Genomic DNA, 20,560 nt, shown 5'->3' with positions numbered 1-20,560 from the left:
CCTCCCACCCCACATCCCCGTGACACACCCGCTCCGTGGCCCCCACCCAGCCCTCCCCAGTTCAAGGCCCCGGAGGGCAGGCTGCTCCCTGCAGCGCCCGCGGAGGGTCGCCCCCCCGAGCCCCCCGGTGCTGAGCGGCGGAGGCCGGCCCCCCATACCTGTCGTGGATGTGGCCCTGGTCGTCGCCCATGGTGACGGTGACGGTGCGCACCTTGCTCAGGTCGAAAGTCATGTCATGCTGATGGTAGTCGGGGGTGACCCAGCCCACCCAGACGCAGGTGGGCTCCTGGCCCGCGAAGATCCGCACCGAGTGGTAGTACTGGGGGGGGGCAGGGGAAGGGGCCGTCAGCCCGGCGGGCACCAACCCCCCAGACTGAGAGAGGAGAGTCCACGCCCGCCCCCCGCAGCGCCTGCCCCAGCGCCACATCGGGGTCAGCACGGACGGGGCAGAGCGCCCCCTGCTGAGCCCCCCGCTCCCTGCAGCACAGAACCCCCTGCTGAGCCCCCCGCTCCCTGCCCCACAGCGCCCCCTGCTGAGCCCCCACCCGCTCCCTGCCCCACAGCGCCCCCTGCTGAGCCCCCCGCTCCCTGCCCCACCGCGCCCCCTGCTGAGCCCCCCGCTCCCTGCAGCACAGCACCCCCTGCTGAGCCCCCCGCTCCCTGCAGCACAGCACCCCCTGCTGAGCACCCTGCTCCCTGCAGAACAGCGCCCCCTGCTGAGCCCCCCGCTCCCTGCCCCACGGCGCCCCCTGCTGAGCCCCCCGCTCCCTGCCCCACAGCGCCCCCTGCTGAGCCCCCCGCTCCCTGCAGCACGGCGCCCCCTGCTGAGCCCCCCACTCCCTGCCCCACAGCACCCCCTGCTGAGCCCCCACTCCCTGCAGCACGGCGCCCCCTGCTGAGCCCCCCCCTCCCTGCAGCACGGCGCCCCCTGCTGAGCCCCCCACTCCCTGCCCCACAGCACCCCCTGCTGAGCCCCCACTCCCTGCAGGACAGCGCCCCCTAGCGCTGCATCGGGGTCAGCACGGACTGGGGAGAGCACCCCCTACTGAGCCCCCTGCTCCCTGCAGCACAGCGCCCCCTGCTGAACCCCCCACTCCCTGCAGCACAGCGCCCCCTGCTGAGCCCCCCGCTCCCGGCAGCACGGCGCCCCCTGCTGAGCCCCCCGCTCCCTGCCTCACAGCGCCCCCTACTGAGCCCCCTGCTCCCTGCAGCACAGCGCCCCCTGCTGAGCCCCCCGCTCCCGGCAGCACGGCGCCCCCTGCTGAGCCCCCCACTCCCTGCCTCACAGCGCCCCCTGCCGAGCCCCCGCTCCCGGCAGCGCAGCGCCCCCTAGCCCACATGGCCCGGTACCGTGGTGGTGTTCATGATGATCTCGGGGTCGTCGCGGTCGTCAGGCACCACGTCTTCCTCCAGCCGCTGCACGGAGGGCACCACCGGGGGCGGGGTGATGAACGTGGCCTTCTTCGCCTTGAACAGGAAGCTGGACGAAGATGGGGGGAGCCGGGGGTGAGTGCCCACCCCCCTGACGCCGCTCAGCCCGGCCCAGCCAGGGAACAAGCCTGTGTCCAGTGCGGGGCAGGCGGGCGCCGCGGGGGGCCCAGTGGCTGGGAACTGGGGGGATGGGCTCCGCTCGTTAGAGACCTGGGCTAAGACAGAGGCCCTGTGCCCCATTCCCTGCCCCCCGATCCCTGTCCTGGAGCTGGATCAGGGCCAGTGCCCCCGGAGGGGAAAGGCCCCATATCCTATTCCCCACCCCCGTCTCCTAGAGGCTCTCACCCCCTCTTGATCTTGCTCTTCTCCGATGCCGCATCCTTCTCATTCTCCGCCCTGGGGGGCTCCTTGGGGGAGGCCAGGGGCCCCCCCTGTTTCTCCTTCTCGGCCTCCTCGGCCTCCTTACGCCCGGCCGACTTGCGGAGCACCTCGAACTCGGAGTCGAGGTCCACGTCCTTGACGTCCTCCTCGGGAATGGTGAGGGCGCGGGTGAGGGGCGTGGTCCCCGCCGTGCACTTGAACGTCTCGTGGAACTCCACCGGCATGCTGAGCCGCAGGAAGAGCAGCTCGCTCACCGCGTTCTGCGAGCCGAAGGTCCGGTGCGTCAGCTTCAGGCAGGGCGGGTTGTCCACCGTGCCGTCGATGCGCGACACCTGGCCGGGGGGAGCGGAGGAGTCAGGAGGGGACGAGCCGGGTCGCGGCACGTGGAGGCGGAGCCTGGTCCGACTTTAACCCGCCGGTCTCTGCGCCACCCTCAGGACGTCCTGAGCCAGGGGGATGCTAAACCCCGCCTGGGCGCGGCTGCACGTCCGGGCTGGGTGCACGGGGCCCCGTAGAGCGGGTGGGTCTCCCCCAGGGGCCGGCGGGCAGAGCTGCCAAGGGGAGCAGGCTGGAGCCAGGGGGCGGGACGTGGCCTGCCCTGGGGGAAAGTGGGGGGCCGGCCCACGGAAAGATTCCTTCAAGAGCCTGTTCCGAAGCTGAGGCCATGGCCCCGACCCTGCAGATCTGGGAGAGGGTCTGGTTTGGAACCGGGCGGGGCAGGAGTCCCGGAGCAGCCCATAACCTGGCCCCTGCCCGGTCTCAAGAGAGAGGGGCTCACGCTGCAAGCCAGGGAGCCCTTGGTGCCAGCTGGCACGGAGGGGGGGACGGAGAACAGGGGGCACTGGGGTTCCCAGGGATCCCCCGCGGCAGGTATCGGCACTACAGCTCGCCGACGGGCAGCCCGTGAGGTCTGCACTCCGAAGGGTACCACCCGGTGCACCAGCAGCTTCCCTCTCGGCCCTGGGGCAGGGAGCCCCTCCCCACTGGGCTCTGGGCTCAGCCCCCCCCATGGCTCCTCTCTCCCCACTGGGCTCCGGGACGAGCCCCCTGGTGGCTCCCCCCTCCCCATGGGGCACCGGGCCGAACCCCCTGGGGCTCCGGCCAAGCCTCCCGGGGGGTCCTCCCTCCCCACTGGGCTCCGGGCCGACCCCCCTGGTGGCTCCCCCCTCCCCATGGGGCTCCGGGACGAGCCCCCCGGTGGCTCCCCCCTCCCCATGGGGCACCGGGCCGAACCCCCTGGGGCTCCGGCCAAGCCTCCCGGGGGGTCCTCCCTCCCCACTGGGCTCCGGGACGAGCCCCCCGGTGGCTCCCCCCTCCCCATGGGGCTCCGGGACGAGCCCCCCGGTGGCTCCCCCCTCCCCATGGGGCACCGGGCCGAACCCCCTGGGGCTCCGGCCAAGCCTCCCGGGGGGGTCCTCCCTCCCCACTGGGCTCCGGGACGAGCCCCCCGGTGGCTCCCCCCTCCCCATGGGGCTCCGGGCCGACCCCCCCGGTGGCTCCCCCCTCCCCATGGGGCTCCGGGCCGACCCCCCCGGGGCTGGCCCCTCACCTCGTAGTGGGGGTGCTCGGGGGGGATGGGCGAGAACTGCGGCAGGCTCTTGCTGAACCACATGCTGATGTCGCGTTTCATGTTGATGGCGAAGGGCTCGAATCCCTCCTGCAGCCCGCAGATGGGGAAGTACCGCAGGCTGCTGACCTCCTGGCCCAGGTTCAGCCGCCCCACCTGGCCCAGGCCCAGGCTACACACCGGGAGGAAGCCTGCAAGACAGGGCAGGGCCCAGCAGGGTCAGCACGGCCTAGCACCCCCCCCACGCCCCGGGACAGCACCCCTCCCCCTCCCCCCAGGTCGGCATGCCCCCCGGGACATTATCACCACTGAAAGGTGACAGGGCCAGAAAGAGTTAATTAACTCCCAGGCTGACCTGAGCCCTGGCCGTCAGGAAGATCTGTAAATGAACAGGGCGGGGAAATGCAGCCGGCACTGTTAGCGATGGAAGGGGAGATGTTTGCTCAGGGCTTGGGATGTAAGCAAACAAGCCTTGTCTAGTGCTACGACTCTGATTCAAAGATCAAAAAGGGAACCCGGTAGCTCCTCCTTTAACGTCGTCCCGCTTCACGCTGTGTCAGTGCCACCTCCCTGCTCGGTTAGGGGACATGCTCGTTTAAAGTTGTGCAATGCTCCCTTATAAGGTCGTTTGGCTGTAAGAGTCTGTGGCAGGGCTGCGACTTTACAAGGGAGCATTGCACACGTTCTGCTTCTCCGCCTCCTCCCGCTCCCTCCCAGCACTTCCCCCACCGCCAAACAGCCGTGGACTTTCTTAGGCGCTGAGGACTTTCTGGGAGGGAGGGGCAGGAGCGGGGAAGCGCTGTGTCTCTGCTCCTCCCCCTCCCTCCCAGAAAGTCCTAAGTGCCGCCAAACAGCTGTTTAGCGGCACTCAGGATTTTCTGGGAGGGAGGGAGGGAGGGGGAGGAGTGGAGACACGGGGCTTCTCCGCTCCTCCCCCTTCCTCCCAGAAAGTCCATAGGACTTTGGGGGGGGGGAGGGATGTGGCGTTCTCCGGAGAGGAGGTGGAGTGGGGGTGGGAAGAGGTGGGCCTGGACTGTGGACGGGAAGAGACAGGCCTGGAGCAGCCCCAGCGAAGTCCGAGCCTGTTCTTCTCCGGGGAAGCTGCCGCTGCTGCAGCAAAGGTGCTTCCTAGCGTCCTTGGCTGCAGGGGGCTGTGCCTGTGTGGGGTAAGCCGGGGCACCTCCCAACCACAGTACAGTACCGTACCGTACAGTATAATGCCTTCTGTCTGCACCCAAAAACTTCCTTGGAACCTACCCCCCCGCATTTACATTAAATCTTATGGGAAAACTGGATTCGTTTAACATTGTTTCACTTAAAGTTGCATTTTTCAGGACCAGAACTACAACACTCAGTGAGGAGTTACTGTATTAATATGTAGGAAGGCACTTGAGAGAAATAGTATTATTGTCTGTGTGTCTCTTTGAAGGTTGTGGTCACCTGTAGCTGAACTGTTTAATGGATAAATTACCCTGGGCTAATTGCCAGGATGTTTGGGAGAAGGAGACTGAACCCGATTGTTTTCTCAGGCCAAAAGGCTGCTGGAAATGTATAAAAACCCTGGGACACGATCCGGCTTCATCTCAGATCTGCTTTGAGTTTCAAGAAGAGGAAACCTTAAGCCATAAGGATTGAGATCCCCAGTCACTGACTGGAGCCACCCTGAATATGGACATTGGACTAGAACCTATGGACTATTCACAGGCGCCGACTCCGTGGGTGCTCCGGGGCTGGAGCACCCATGGAAAAAAACTGGTGGGTGCTCAGCACCCACTGGCAGCTCCTCGCCTCGCCCCCCCCCGCTCCAGCTCACCTCCCCCTCCTCCGTGAGCGCGCCACCGCATCCTGCTTCTCCCCCCTCCCTCCCTCCCAGCGCTTGTGCCGCGAGCAGGGCAAGGAGGGAGGAGGGGGAACGTGGCGCGCTGGGGGAAGAGGCGGGGCCGGGGCGGGCATTTGGGGAAGGGATCCAATAGGGGCAGGGAGGGGGCGGAGTTAGGGCAGGGACGTTCGGGATGGGGTTGGTATGGGGGCGGGGCCAGGGGCGGGGGGGGGAGGGGTGCGGGCACCCACAGACACTGGAGAAAGTTGGCGCCTATGGGACTGTTTCTAAAAGGACGTTTGGCAACTACAAGCTCATCTCTGCTCGGCATCCGGACCTCAAGAACTGAATTCACGTCTGTCTGTCTAGTTAACCAACACTCTCGCTCGCTTCTTTTACAAGAAATGTTAGTTTAGTGAACAAGAGTCGACTCGAGTGTGTATCTGGGGTAAGATCTAAGTTATAACTGGACCCGGGTGTGTGGCTGAGCCTCTGGGGCTGGAAGAACCTTTTCTTTATGTGATGAGATAGGAGGACGATGCCTGAAAACCTCACCTGCCGTGTGTGTCTGGAGGGAGCCTGCGGCTGGGCACTTTAAGGGAGCTGCACTATTTGGACTCCTGAGTAACCAGTGAGGTGATACAGACGCTGTTCGGGGCTGGGCGGTAAATCTGAGCACTGGAATAACCACCAGCTTCTGGGCTTTGTCTGCCCTGTTTGGTTTGCAGTTCACCCTGAATGAGTGACCTCAGCTGGCGCCCACGGGCAGCACTGTCACACCCCCCACACAGGGGGAAGGAGGGTGCAGAGAGGGGACATCAGACACGTCCGTGCCCACACCAGGAAAAAACCCAGCTGTACTAGCACCCAGCCCCCCCCTCCAGCCAATAGCCCCCCACTCCCCTCCCAGAGCTGGGGAGAACCCAGGCATCCTGGCTCCCAGCCCTCTGCTCTAACCACTAGACATCACTCTCTTCCCAGAGCCAGGGATAGAACCCAGGTGTCCTGGCACCCAGCCCCTCTGCTCTAACCACTAGCACTGACTCCCCTCCCAGAGCCAGGGAGAACCCAGGCGTCCGGGCAGCCAGCCCCTCACCTTCTCCGATCTCGATGTCCTTGAAGGCCAGCTCGGAACCCGAGTCGCTGATCAGCATCTCCCCGTTGAGCGTGAACATGATGTGGTTCTCGGTCAGGTCGATCATGCAGCCGACCACGTCGCCCGGCTGCCAGGAGCGGCCGAAGGGCTCGCTGCCGACGTGCCAGCGCTGGCCCTGGGGGGGCGGGGGGGAGGGTCAGCGGCCGGGAAAGGCGCCGGGGCCCAGGCTGGTGACATGGGGCGCAATGGCCGGGGTGGGGGGGGGCAGGAGGCCAGAGGGCACCACACCAAAGGGCAGGACTCCAGGCTAGATGGGCCCATGGGGGGACCTGGCCTGGCATGGCGGGGGGGGGGGATACAGGGTTTTCATGCTGTTGGTTTGATCCAGGGGACAGGGGGACAACGGGCTGCGGGGTCCTGCTGGGCTGATCAGGGGGGCCCGTCGGGTGACCCGGGGGGCAGGCGGATACCAGGCTGGGGGGGCCGGTCCCTCCCCCACTCACCCGGTGGCCGTTGAAGACGTAGGCGAGCTCGTCGGCCCCCAGCTCCACGTCGGGGCGCACGTCCGGCCGGGCCCAGCCCACGCGCATCTCGCCCGTGGTCACTGCCTCGAACTCGAAGTACCACCTGCCGGCCCGCACGGCGTAGCACTGCTCCGCCCGGAACACCCGCACCCGCTCCGAGCGCGCCGTGGGCACCCCCTGGGCCGCTGCGGGGCGAGGGCAGGGGCAGGGTCAGGGTCTGCCTGCCCCCCCGGACCCCTCCCCACCCTCCCACATTGCTCCCCTCCCCCCTGCCCCCTCCCCCGTCCCATCCCCACCCTCACACATCGCTTGTCTCCCCGACACCTCACCGCCCCTCCCCCAGCCCCCTCCCCCACACCTCCCCTGCCCCCTGCCCCCTCTCCCGCCCGCCCCATCCCCACCCTCACACATCACTCCCCTCCCCCACACCTCACCACCCCCTCCCTGCCCTCCCTACTAGCCCTGTGCCCTCCACCACTCACTCACCCCCCGACAACCCCCTCTCCACGGGGGAGGGGGAAGAGGAGTGGAGGAGACAAGGGGGGCCTGGGGGAAGGCAGGAGGGGTCCAGAGGAGGGGACCCAGGGGAGGGCAGGAGGGGGCTTCAGGGGGACCGGAGAAGGGGAGCCCCAGGGGAGGGCAGGAGGGCGTGTGGGGGAGGGGCCCTGGAGGAGGAGAGAAGGGGGCCCCAGGGGAGGGCAGGAGGGGCCCCAGGAGGAGAGAAAGGGAGGCCCAGGGGAGGGGCCCTGGGAGGGGGAGAGAAGGCCCAGGGGAGGGCAGGAGGGTCGGGGGAGGGGCCCAGGGAGGGGGAGAGAAGGCCCAGGGGAGGGCAGGAGGGGTCCGGGGGAGGGGCCCCCGGAGGGGGAGAGAAGGGGGGCCCAGGGGAGGGCAGGAGGGGCCCGGGGGAGGGGCCCAGGGAGGGGGAGAGAAGGGGAGCCCAGGGGAGGGCAGGAGGGGCCCGGGGGAGGGGCCCTGGGGAGGGCAGGAGGGGTCCGGGGGAGGGGCCCCGGGGAGGGCAGGAGGGGTCCGGGGGAGGGGCCCCCAGAGGGGGAGAGAAGGGGGGCCCAGGGGAGGGCAGGAGGGGCCCGGGGGAGGGGCCTCCGGAGGGGGAGAGAAGGGGGGCCCTGGGGAGGGCAGGAGGGGTCCTGGGGAGGGGCCCCAGGGGCGGGCAGGAGGGGTCCGGGGGAGGGGCCCCAGGGGAGGGCAGGAGGGGTCCGGGGGAGGGGCTCCGGAGGGGGAGAGAAGGGGGGCCCAGGGGAGGGCAGGAGGGGCCCGGGGGAGGGGCCCAGGGGAGGGCAGGAGGGGTCCGGGGGAGGGGCCCAGGGGAGGGCAGGAGGGGTCCGGGGGAGTGGCCCCCGGAGGGGGAGAGAAGGGGGGCCCTGGGGAGGGCAGGAGGGGTCTGGGGGAGGGGCCCCAGGGGAGGGCAGGAGGGGTCCGGGGGAGGGGCCCCAGGGGAGGGCAGGAGGGGTCCGGGGGAGGGGCCCCCGGAGGGGGAGAGAAGGGGGGCCCAGGGGAGGGCAGGAGGGGCCCAGGGGAGGGGCCCAGGGGAGGGCAGGAGGGGTCCGGGGGAGGGGCCCGGGGGAGGGGCCCCGGGCACTCACAGGTCTCCTGGTCGGGGGGCTCGATGTTGTAGCCGTAGCCGATCAGCGTGCGCACGGCCTCGCACAGGCTGTTGCGATTCGTCTTCTTGGTCCGTTCGTCCAGCAGGTTGTAGGGCACCAGGCGCGGGTTCCGCTTGTTCTTGATGTCCTGGTGACACGCACACGCCAGGGACAAGGGAAACCAAGAGGAGCGGCTCTCGCGCCCGTCCAAACCCAGCCGATGGCCTGGGCCCAGCGGGGAGGGGCTGCTCCGGCTGCTGCCCGTCCCTCTGCGGATCTCAAAGCACCGAACTCATGTCGCTCCCACCCCGCCCCCACACAGCCACTTGCGAAGCAGGATGGACTATGGCCCTGGGTCACTGAAGGGAACGAGGAAGGGGGAGAACCCAGGAGTCCTGGCTCCCAGCCCCCCTTGCTCTAACCACCAGCCCCCACTCCCCTCCCAGAGCCAGGGAGAGAACCCAGGAGTCCTGGCTCCCAGCCCCCTGCTCTAACCACCAGCCCCCACTCCCCTCCCAGAGCCAGGGAGAGAACCCAGGAGTCCTGGCTCCCAGCCCCCTGCTCTAACCACTAGACCCCACTCCCCTCCCAGAGCTGGGAGAGAACCCAGGACTCCTGGCTCCCAGCCCCCTGCTCGAACCACCAGCCCCCACTCCCCTCCCAGAGCCAGGGAGAGAACCCAGGAGTCCTGGCTCCCAGCCCCCCCTGCTCTAACCACCAGCCCCCACTCCCCTCCCAGAGCCAGGGAGAGAACCCAGGAGTCCTGGCTCCCAGCCCCCCCCTGCTCTAACTACCAGCCCCCACTCCCCTCCCAGAGCCAGGGAGAGAACCCAGGAGTCCTGGCTCCCAGCCCCCCCCTGCTCTAACCACCAGCCCTCACTCCCCTCCCAGAGCCAGGGAGAGAACCCAGGAGTCCTGACTCTCAACCCCCCACCCAGTCTAACCACTGGATACAACGCCTGGTTCCATCACGAAACCTAAGACAGCCCAACGCCCGCTCACCCTGGCACAGAGCGGGCGATAACAATCCCCCAGCCCACCCCAAGAACCTCCCCAGCGCCCCCCTACCCTGGTCCCTCAGCCTGGCCCCCCAGCAGTCCCCTCCCCCGGCCCCAGCCCCAGCCCCCTACCTGCACGATGCTGTAGGTCCAGCCCTGGCTGACACGGTCCCGGGCCCACACGTTGTGCCCGTTCTCGGCCAGCTTGTCCACCAGCGTGTTCTGGGCCGGGGTCAGTTTGACGTGGGTCAGGTCCAGCGGGGCCGGCTTGTAGCCATTGGACATCATGTACCTGCCGGGCGAGGGGCTTCGCGCTAGGACCTGCCAATCTACCTCCCTCTCCACCTAGCCCAGTATCTCCCCCTCCCCAGCTGATCTAGCCTGGTATCCCCACCCCCAGTGACGGAGCGGGAAATTTCCCCGGTGTGTGCCTCAGTTTCCCCATGTGTGCTGCCTGGTTAAGGAGGCAGTGGGCAGAGACCCCCCGCCTGGGGCCCATGGAGAGTCCCAGAAGACACTGGCCACTCCAATTGCCAGGCACCTAGAGCAGCTGGACAGCCCCACCTGCCTTACGGAGCCGGGGGGACGAAGGCCTGAGGGGGGCCAGGGGGTTGTTAAGTGGGGGCAGCTGGAGGCAGGGGAGAGGACTCAGGGGGCTCGGACCGACCCAGACGGCTGCGAGTCGCTCCGGAGCCGGGAACGGGGTCGGGGGGGCTGGTTGCAGGAGCTCCCGGCGTGAAGCGGGGGAGCTGGTGGCCCCGAGGGCCGGTCCCAGGAGGCGGGGGGACCACGTGGCTTGCCCCAGTGACAGCGCGTGACCCTGGGGGGTCTGGCACACTGACGGGGTCCCCGCCTGAGAGCACCGGCTCTGCAGCTCCATGACACCCGTGCCCCAGACCTCCAGCCTGCCCCCCCCGCCACCCCCGATTTATTTGGTCACCCTGGAGCTCAAAGGTTCAACAAGCCCAGGCCAAGCACTGCCCGGGGGCGACGTCCCGGGGCCGGTGGAGCCTCGGGCGGCTCCATGGGGGTCACGTGCCCCCAGGCTCTCCCCCCCCCCGAACACCCACGTTTTGGGCAGCTTGGTCTTCTTGAGGTTCTCCTCGGCCTTCTCGTCGGCCATGCCCACGTGGCAGCCCAGCGCCAGCAGCGTCCTGTGGGGGGGGGGGACAGCAGTGGGGGGGTGTCAGCTCCCCAACAGAGCCTCCTGCCCTGCCGCCGCCCCCCAGGAGACGAGTCCCACATCCCTTCCCTCCGCTGCCACCCCCGCAAGAGATGAGACTCCCCCCCACCCTCAATGGACAAGTCCCCCCTCCCTCCGCTGCTGCCCCCCCATCCTGTCCCCCTGCTCAGCGGCCACCCCCTCTCCCCCATCCCAGCCGGACCTCCCTCACTCACCCCTAGCGTGGAGAGGGGTCTCAGGCCCCACGTGACAGCCCGCCCTCCCCCGTGTTTCCGAGTCCCCGCCGACGTCCCCCCCCATCTCCCCCCGTCCCCCCGCTCACTTCAGCGTCTCCCCCGACATCTGCAGGTTGTAGTTCCTCTCCGGCTCGGGCAGGCTGTGGAAATCCAGCAGGCAGGGGTGAAGCCGCTTGTTGTCGTCCCGGATCTGACAAGGGGACGAGGGGTCAGCGACCCACTGACACCCCGACCCGAGTCCCTCCCAACCCCCACCAGCAGCGGGTTCTGGGAAAGGGGCTGAGCTGGGGTATTCGGGGGGGCAGGGGCTGGGCCAGGCTGGGGGGTTCTGGGGGGCAGGGGCTGGGCTGGGCCGGCTGCCAGGCAACCCACTTGAAAAGCAGGACCCAAGGGCTGGCAACCGGTGGGTAGCTGGTGCCCACCCCTCAGCGACACCCCCTCTCCCGCCCGGGGGCGGCTGCCAGTCACAGGGGGGAGGGGAAAGTCAGAGCAGGAGCAGAGAGGCTCCCTGGTGAGAAGCAGGAGGGATGGATGGGGGGTAGGCAGGGGCCTGTAGGGAGCTATGGGGGGGGGCACTCGCGGCCCACAGGAGGGTACGGGGGGAGTACGGGGGGGCACTCATGGCCCTGTAGGGAGCTATGGGGGGCACTCGCGGCCCACAGGGGGGCATGGGGGGGCACTCGTGAACCCTGTAGGGAGCTATGGGGGGCACTCACGGCCCACAGGGGGGTACAGGGGGGCACTCGCAGGCCCACGGGGGGTACAGGGGGGCACTCGTGGGCCCTGTAGGAGCTATGGGGGGCACTCGCAGGCCCATGGGGGAGTACAGGGGGGCACTCGTGGCCCTGTAGGGAGCTATGGGGGCACTCGAGGGCCCACAGGGGGGTAAGGGGGGGCACTCGTGAACCCTGTAGGAGCTATGGGGGGCACTCGCAGGCCCACAGGGGAGTACAGGGGGGCACTCGTGGGCCCTGTAGGAGCTATGGGGGGCACTCGCATGCCCACAGGGGGGTACAGGGGGGCACTCATGGCCCAGTAGGGAGCTATGGGGGGGCACTCGCAGGCCCATGGGGGGTATGTGGGGGCACTCGCGGGCCCATAGGGGAGTACAGAGGGGCACTCGTGGGCCCTGTAGGAGCTATGGGGGGCACTTGCAGGCCCACGGGGGGGTACAGGGGAGCACTCGGGGCCCTGTAGGAGCTATGGGGGGCACTCGCAGGCCCACGGGGGAGTACAGGGGGGCACTCATGGGCCCTGTAGGGAGCTATGGGGGGCACTCACGGGCCCATAGGTCCAGCCCTGCTCGATCCGGGTCAGCGCCCACAGCTCGTGGATGTTCTCCGCCAGCTTCTCACGGATCCTCTCCAGGTGCGGGGGGAGGACGATCTGTGGGGACAGGGGTTAGACGGGGCCCCCCAGCCTGCCCAGCCCGGCCTCGGGGGACACTCCCGAGTGGGTCCCGGCCTCCCCATGGGGACTCCTGGCAAGGGGGGGGGTCAGCGCCACGTGCACTGGGCGGCTCCCCACGGCCGAGGCCAGGCTGGACCCACCCCCACCCCAGGCTGGGACAGGTTGAGAGCCCCCCCACAGCCTCCCAACCCCTGCCCCCAGACTGGGGGGGGGTCTCTTCCCACAAGTCCCCCCAAAGCCAGGTGGGGCCCTTACCCCGAACCCCCCCCCCCCCGAGCCAGGCAGGGCCCCCCCCCCCAGCCAGGCAGGGCCCCTCCCCTCAGGGCCAGGTGGGTCCCCTCCCCCCCCCAGCCAGGCAGGGCCCCTCCCTCCCAGGCCGGGGCTCGGGGGGCGCTACCTGCTGGGTGTCGACGGGGCAGGGGGTGAAGGCCGTGTGGGACAGGGCCTGGGTGGGCCCCAGCAGGCTGCGGACGCTGCCCGCGTCCTGCCTGTGCTCCTTGATGGGCTCCACCCGCATCCGCTCGCGGGGCAGCAGGGCCTCGAACCCGGCGCGTAGCCCGGGGGGGGCAGGAACTTGAAGTCGCCGTGGCGGCCCCCCAGGAGGAAGCGAACCCTGTGGGGGGGACGGTGAAGGCTGGACCCCTCCCCCCCCGCCCGCCGGACCCCTCCCCGCTCCTCCCCCCACCAATTCTCCCCCGTCTCCCCCAACTGCCCTCTCCCCCGGCAGCCCCCCTCCCTGGATTCCCCCTCCCTGGTGGGCCCCAACCCCCTTCTGGGCCCCCGCTCCTCCAACAACCAATTCTCCCCCCCCGTCCCCCCCAACCGCCCTCTCCGGCAACGGAAGACCACCTACCTGATGGCCCCCACCCCCCTTCTCTCCCCCCGCTCCTCCCCCCACCAATTCTCCCCCCCCGTCCCCCGCAACTGCCCTCTCCTCCCCCGGCAGCCCCCCTCCCTGCTGGCCCCCACCCCCCTTCTGTCTCCCCACTCCTCCCCCCACCAATTCTCCCCCCGTCTCCCCCAACTGCCCTCTCCTCCCCCGGCAGCCCCCCTCCCTGGATTCCCCCTCCCTGCTGGCCCCCACCCCCATTCTCTCCCCCCGCTCCTCCCCCACCAATTCTCCCACCCCGTCCCCCACAACCGCCCTCTCCTCCCCCGGCAGTCCCCTAATCCCCCACCCCCATCAGCTCCCTCCCGCCAACCCCTGCCCTCCCTGGTCAGCCCCCTCTTCGTCCTCCCCTCCCCGCCCCCGGCCGGGCTCACTTGATGCCCGCGGAGAAGCTGACCACGGGGAAGAAGAGCCCGTCCACGTTGAAGTTCTCGAACATGCCTTGCACGGGGAAGCCGTTGATGCGGAAGGACATGCTGGGCACGCTCAGGTCCAGGCAGCAGCTCACCACGTCGTCGGCCGCCAGCGTGTGCTGGCCGGGCGAGGCCACGGCGCGGGCCACGCGACCTGGGCGGGCGGAGACGGGAGGCCAGGCTGAGCGGCGGGCGAGGGCGGGCGCAGGGCGGGTGCAAACAGACCCGGCGAGAGGCCGGGAGGGAGGGAAAGGCGGGTGCAAGGAGGGGGCGGCGGGTGCTGACCGAGGCATGCTGGCTAGTAACCTCCGCGCCCCGCGGCCACACGTCTGCATTCGGCGCAAGCAGCCGCTCCCGAGCCGAACCTGGCCTAGGCTCTTCGCCGCCGCTAGGGGCTCGGGGCACGCGGGTGTTCTCCCATCGTGACGGGCAGGGAGCGGTCGCCCTGGCATGTCCCAAAGGAGAAAGACAAGACGTATGACTGCTCTGGCCTGGCCCCAGGTGAGGAGCTGCCTTCGCGCCCGTTGGAGCCAGCGACGGAGAGAAGCAGGGCGCCGGGACACCAGAGAGCCGAGCTGGGAAGCTGGCTGGGTAAACGCAGTTGCAGACCCTAGACTCGTCCACAGGTTAAGCATAAACAGGTGGCTTTAGGGGTGTCATCCGGGGAGCAAACCTGTGCAAGGTGAACGTAACGACGCTGCACGGCTTCCCGGCCACTGGGATCCTACCGAGCCTCTGTTCCTCCACTAGCTCCTCACTGACTTTTCGCTATCCCCCAGACTGACACTGGAGATTTCAGCCCCTGAATCTATTTCATACCGAGCCAAAGCGAGCTCAAGCAACAGACGGTGCAGTTTCCCACAGGGTGCAAAGAGTAGGCAGAAGTGTGCAAGTGTGCCAGAGAGAATACACAAGAGAGTGTCCATTTGTGTGAGGACCTGAGTAACGAATGTGCAGGCCGTGCAAGAGCATCCGCGTGCACATCAGAGTGCAAAAGAATGTGCAAGAGAAACAGTGTGGGCATAAGTGTGCACGACTCAGTGTGCAACAAGTGTGCAAGACAATGTGTCAGCACGAGAGAATATGTGCGTGAGCAAGTGTGCAAAAGAGAACACACAACAGAATGTGTGTACGAGGATGGACGAGTGCGTGTGCACTGAACATGTGTGCAAGAACAAGTGAATGTCGATGTGCACAGAAGTGTGCAAAAGAGAAACAGGGTGCGCATAAAAGTGAGCATGCAACAAGCGTGCAAGGCAGTACACACAAGCTAATGTGCATGCATAAGGGTGTGTTCATGTGCAAAGAGTGTGCAAGAACCGGAGTGCGAAAAGAGCATGCACAAGCCAGCGCGTGCAAGGGCGTGCATAGGTGCGTGCAGGAGGCCGTGCAAAATCACGTGCCAAAAAGAGCATGTGAGTGTGCAAGAGGGGGCCTGGGCGCTCCCTCTGCAGCACCCCCCCGCCGGCCCCTTTGCACGCCCGCCAGCGCCCTGCGGGGCTCGTACCTGACCAGAGGTGCAGGCCGTCGAAGCCGAAGGAGGACAGGTCGTCCCCCACGCCGTTGCCGCCCCAGCCCTCCCCGCCCCCGGGGTAGGGGCTGTAGCCCTCGGTAATGGCCCAGCCCACGCGCAGGTGGGTGGCCTGCGCCGTGACGAAGGGCTCCACGTAATCCACGATCAGCTCGTAGTACCACTTCTTGTACTGCGTCGAGCCCTCGTGCGTGCCCAGGAAGATGTTGGGGCGCATGCTGCAGGGCAGAGAGGGGGGGGGGGTCAGCACTGGGGAGGGAGGGGCTGGGGGGGCAGGAAAGAACCCCCCCCACTTCCCCAACGCACGTTATGCACCTTGCAAACTACAGGGTACGACCACCTCTGGGGTGGGGCGCGGGGGCTGTTGGTACAGGGACCCCTGGCCCGGCGCTGGGATGCGGCCGCCTCTGGGGTGGGGCGCGGGGGCTGTTTGTACAGGGACCCCTTGCCCGGCGCTGGGATGCGGCCGCCTCTGGGGTGGGGCGCGGGGGCCGTCTGTACAGGGACCCCTCGCCCGGCGCTGGGATGCGGCCGCCTCTGGGGTGGGGCGCGGGGGCCGTCTGTACAGGGACCCCTCGCCCAGCGCTGGGATGCGGCCACCTCTGGGGTGTGGCACTTGGGCTGTCTGTACAGGGACCCCTTGCCCGGCGCTGGGATGCGGCCACCTCTGGGGTGGGGCGCGGGGGCTGTTTGTACAGGGACCCCTTGCCCGGCGCTGGGATGAGGCCGCCTCTGGGGTGGGGCGCGGGGGCCGTCTGTACAGGGACCCCTTGCCCGGCGCTGGGATGCGGCCACCTCTGGGGTGGGGCGCGGGGGCTGTTTGTACAGGGACCCCTCGCCCAACGCTGGGATGCGGCCGCCTCTGGGGTGGGGCGCGGGGGCCGTCTGTACAGGGACCCCTCGCCAGCGCTGGGATGCGGCCACCTCTGGGGTGGGGTGCGGGGGCCGTCTGTACAGGGACCCCTCGCCCAGCGCTGGGATGCGGCCACCTCTGGGGTGTGGCGCTTGGGCTGTCTGTACAGGGACCCCTTGCCCGGCGCTGGGATGCGGCCACCTCTGGGGTGGGGCGCGAGGGCTGTTTGTACAGGGACCCCTCGCCCGGCGCTGGGATGCGGCCGCCTCTGGGGTGTGGCGCTTGGGCTGTCTGTACAGGGACCCCTTGCCCGGGGCTGGGATGCGGCCGCCTCTGGGGTGGGGCGCGGGGGCCGTCTGTACAGGGACCCCTTGCCCGGCGCTGGGATGCGGCCGCCTCTGGGGTGGGGCGCGGGGGCTGTTTAACAGCTGTACAGGGCAGGAAGTGAGTCAGCCCTGCCCTCACCTGGTGACGTAGTTAATGAGGCTGGTCTGCAGGAGCAGGTCGCGGCGGGGGAGCAGGTTCTCGGTGATGAGGTTCTGGTTGGAGCGCACGGCCACCCCGTTGCAGACGCACAGAGAGCAGAGCACGTCGAGGACCTGCCGGGACGGGGAGAGGAGACAGCGCTGGGGTTTCCCCTGGGATGCGGGACCCCAGCCTGGCCCTGCCAGCCAGCTGCTGGACGCCCCAGGGCAGGGATCGAGTGCCATTTCCGAACAGAGGGGGGCAGATCGGGGCGTGGTCAGAGCGCACTGCGCTGTGGCTAGTCCCTGCCCCCCAGGGCCTGGGGGGGGGCAGCGTGAGTTACAGCAGCCCGGGGGTTGCTCTAAGTGACAGCAGGGAGCAGACAGGGCCCCCAGCGTGGAACCACAATGGGGCCTTACCACCCGTCCCCAGAAGAGCCGAGGATTCAGCCCCGGGGCTGCGGGCGACTCCCTCACCTTGTGGTTGCGGCCGTGCTTGTCCAGCAGGGAGATGATGGATTTGATGTGGTTCTCCTGGATGATGTTCAGCACCTCAGGGCTCTCGATGAGGACGCAGTACAGCACCTCCAGGATCCCTGGCGGGGGGCACCGGGCCGGGCGTGAGTGCACGCGTGACCGGGCAAGCGTGTGGCGAAGTGGGGGGGGTCTTGTTTTTCCCTTGTTTCCCAGGGGGTTGCAGGCCGAGGGGGTGGGACTCAGTGTCCCCGGGTGTCACTGGTTTAACGAGGGGAGGGGAGGGGGAGTTTGTTGGGACACAGGACCGGAGAGGGAGCCTGGGACCCCGGCCGATGGGCTGGAGGAGGGAGACCCCAGCGGCTGGTGACCCACAGGCCCAGCTCAGGAGTCGCAGCCGGTTCTGGCCAGTGGGGGCGGAGAGGAGGCCCAGGCGACCCTGTTTACCTGGAGAGAGGACAATGGACAGAGGCGGGGCCTGGGGCCGGGGGTCTCAGCTGCCCAGCTGGGAGCAGGGGGGCTCGGGGCTGGAGGGGGGGAGCAGGCAGAGCCCCCCTGGCTGCAGGGGGACTGGGATGTGCTGGGCTGAGGGAGGCCAGGCCTGAGGCCCTGAGCGTTTCCTGTGCGGGGGTCCGATGCGCACGACACTCTCCTGTGTTACGCTGGCTGAGAGTCGCTCCGGGCTAGAGAGCAGGGTGGGGGGTGGAGCATTAACCCCTTTGGGGGCGGAGGCCCCAGGGGCCCAGAGCGAGGGGACTCCCTGAGGGCCCCACGGCAGAGACAGACGTGCTGAGGCTCCAGGAGGCGGAGGGGCCTGACCCCGAGGGAGAGCGGCCCCCCGAGAAGGGCTGTCGCACTGAAGGGGGGTCCCCCCCAGGGACCGCACGGGGCCACAAGTGGACACGATCTGTGAGTCCGTGACAAAGTGTAACACGCACACCTGGGGTGGGCCGTGTGCACCGCGTGGTGTGGCCGCGCGGGCGAACATGCACCCGGATCCGCCGCTGCCACGAGCACACGTCTGGATTCATGTATCTGCTCACGTATGTACACCGGCCGCTGGGCGTGTCCACACGTGCGCCGCACGGGTCTGCGGGGAGCGCACGCGTGCGTCTGTGGGCCAGGCCGGGGACGTTCTCCAGGCCCCAGGGAGGGCCCAGCCGCTGGCCTCGCCGCCCCGGACGCGGCCCATGAGACCCGCCCCCCGGCCCCGCGCCCCTCAGCCCAGTCTCACCGGAGGAGGCCTCCAGCCGGTCGAGCTTGCTGACCAGCCAGTCCAGGTTGTTGGAGAAGAGGGCGCAGTTGGAGCGGTTGCCGCGGATCAGCGAGGCTGCGGGGCGAGAGACGGGCCGTCAGCCGGGGGTGCCGCCTCCCCCACCCCAGAGCAGGACCCTCCCTCCCACTCCTCCGTCCGGCGGCCAGGCCCACGGCTCAGCAGCGGGGGCTGGTTTCTGCCCTGCCCCGCCCGGGTCAGGACAAGCCCCATCGCAGCCCCCGGCCGCCCCCCGCTCCGTGGGCCCCACGCACCCAGCAGCTCGTACAGCAGGTTGACGATCTCCTTCCAGGACTCGGCCGCCTCCTCGCCGGCGAACTCGGCGAAGTGGGCGGCCGTGCTGTACAGGTTGAGGCGGTCGATGCAGTCCAGCACCAGCGTGATCATGCCCTGTGGGGAGCCGAGCGCCGCCGTCACACCCCAGGGCACCAGCCTGACCTCCCCCCACCAGCAGAACCCCCCCCCCCCAGCCAGCTCCTGTCCCTTCCTGCCCAGCCCAAAGCATGGGATCACTTACCCTGCCACTGAGATGCAGCCACCTCTGGGGTGGGGCGGGGCAGCTGTTTATACAGGGATCACTCGCCCAGGGCTGAACGTTGCTTCCTGCTGCACAGCGCCCCCTGGCACCGCGTTGGAGCTGGCACTGACTGCGAGGGGACAGCGGCCCCTACTGAGCCCCACACCAGCTCCCCATAGCTCAGCCCCCCATAGCCCTAGACTGCCAGGGGAGAGCGCCTGTCCCACCCCACGCTGGCCCCACCCCCTCCCTTTGCTGCCCCGCTCCCACCGACCTCCTCCTGGAAGAGGTTCTGGCGGCTCTTGAGTGAGCGCAGCCGGCCCTGCTTCTCCTCGTGCCGCAGCTCCTCCTCCGGGTGCTGGAAGTAGATGATCAGGTCCCGCAGGCTCAGGATCATCCCGTCGATGGGCAGCGCGGCCCCGGCGCCCGCCTTGCCCTTCCCGCTCAGGCTGTCCAGGCCCCTGCCAGCACCGCGGAGGGAGGGGGTCAGCCTAGCCCCACTGCCCAACCCTGCTCGGGGCAGATCCCACCGCTGCCACCAGCAGGCAAAGGGCCGGAGCCCCCCAGCAGGGCGGGGGACGGATTTGGGGGAGCTGAGGGAGACAGGAGACCAATCGGGAGGGGGCCCAGCGGGGGAGGGCAGCAGCAGTGGGAGGAGGCCAGGATGGGAGGCAGAGAGAAGAGGAGCTGGGGGGGCCCAGGGGCTTTGCTGGGGAAGGAGAGGAGTTAACGAGGGGGGGTACGAGGGAGTGTGAAGGAGTAGGAAGCACAGACTGTCTGTGCGGGGGAGGGGAGAGCCAGAGGTTTAGGTGAAGATGCAGGAATTCAACTGTGAGCTGAGCTTGGCCTGGGGGAGGGGAGATGACACCTCTGGCCAGGGGAGACAAAGGAAAGGAGCTGAGGAAAGAGGAGGGGCCGGAGGGAATGGGCAGACGAGTGCTGGCTGGAGAACAGAGGGGAGGCAGGGAGACCGAGCTCTGATCCCCAAGGGGGGCTGTGGGGCCCCCCAAGATGGACCTATCCGGGGGATCCGGTTATCTGTGCCTGCAAGACCTGTGTTGGACTGTGTTCCTGTCGTCTAAATAAACCTTCTGCTTTACTGGCTGGCTGAGAGTCCTGATGAATCTGCAGGGAGTGCGGGGGTGCAGGACCTGACTCCCCCACACTCCGTGACAACTGGTGGCAGTGGTGGGATCAGCGGCACCCCGTGGACGGCGCTTCCTGCAGTAAGTGACTGGGGAGCAGTAAAACGAAGGGGCGAGTCACCCCTGGGCGAGTGTGGCCAGAGAGCAGGACTTTGCAGTAACAGGGTCCCCCGGGGGATCACAGCGAGCGATCCCAGGGGCGGAGGAGTCTGCAGCTCGACCCTGGCAGAGAGGTGGTGAGCTCAAGGACTGGCACACTAGGGGTCCCCCTGGAACCCGTGGGGAGCGGCGAGCACCCCAGCCTGCGAGTGGCCAGCAGGAAGATGTATGCCACGCAGCGCAAGTGTGACCTGGTGGAGCTGTGCAAGCAGAGGGGGCTGCACTGTGGGAAGCTCACCAAGGCCCAGCTGATTGCCCGGCTGGAGGAGAGAGATCGCAGGAATGAACCGGTCCCTGTCTCTGAGGGAAGCAGCCGGGCAGATGCAGCGCAGGCACCAGTGTCTGTCCCCGCTGGGAGTGGTCAGCCGGCCGCTGAGGGCGTCCCGAGACCCCCCACCCCTAGGCCTAGAGGGAGGGGGAGGAGGAGCCCAGCTACGGAGGGCACCGTGACCCCCCCGGCCGGCAGGGGATCGTCCCGGCGACGCTCGGCCTCCGTGGAGCGCAGGCGGCTGGACTTGGAGAGAGAGATCAAACTGAAGGAGATGGAGATGGAGGACCGGCAGAAGCAACGGGAATACGATGAGAGGGAGAAGGAG

At 68.6% G+C, this 20,560-nt stretch overlaps 1 protein-coding gene across 1 annotated transcript in view; it reads right to left on the bottom strand.

Annotated features, from left to right (window-relative positions):
- The window catches only part of LOC123349812 (ryanodine receptor 1-like), a 119,414-nt gene that overhangs the window by 73,125 nt on the left and 25,729 nt on the right, over nucleotides 1-20,560 (bottom strand). The window contains 20 exon segments of the mRNA XM_044988008.1: nucleotides 159-319; nucleotides 1,351-1,480; nucleotides 1,777-2,144; nucleotides 3,362-3,570; nucleotides 6,295-6,469; nucleotides 6,798-7,003; nucleotides 8,420-8,567; nucleotides 9,550-9,709; nucleotides 10,488-10,571; nucleotides 10,923-11,026; nucleotides 12,118-12,222; nucleotides 12,644-12,792; nucleotides 12,795-12,859; nucleotides 13,510-13,702; nucleotides 15,056-15,297; nucleotides 16,398-16,531; nucleotides 16,874-16,992; nucleotides 18,105-18,200; nucleotides 18,398-18,533; nucleotides 18,935-19,121. Coding sequence (XP_044843943.1) covers nucleotides 159-319; nucleotides 1,351-1,480; nucleotides 1,777-2,144; nucleotides 3,362-3,570; nucleotides 6,295-6,469; nucleotides 6,798-7,003; nucleotides 8,420-8,567; nucleotides 9,550-9,709; nucleotides 10,488-10,571; nucleotides 10,923-11,026; nucleotides 12,118-12,222; nucleotides 12,644-12,792; nucleotides 12,795-12,859; nucleotides 13,510-13,702; nucleotides 15,056-15,297; nucleotides 16,398-16,531; nucleotides 16,874-16,992; nucleotides 18,105-18,200; nucleotides 18,398-18,533; nucleotides 18,935-19,121 — 3,171 coding nt within the window.

Source organism: Mauremys mutica, chromosome 15 (assembly GCF_020497125.1).
Source record: "Mauremys mutica isolate MM-2020 ecotype Southern chromosome 15, ASM2049712v1, whole genome shotgun sequence".
NCBI lineage: Eukaryota > Metazoa > Chordata > Testudines > Geoemydidae > Mauremys > Mauremys mutica.
The sequence above is the reverse complement of the archived record's forward strand: the minus strand, read 5'-3'. Positions and strand labels throughout refer to the sequence as shown.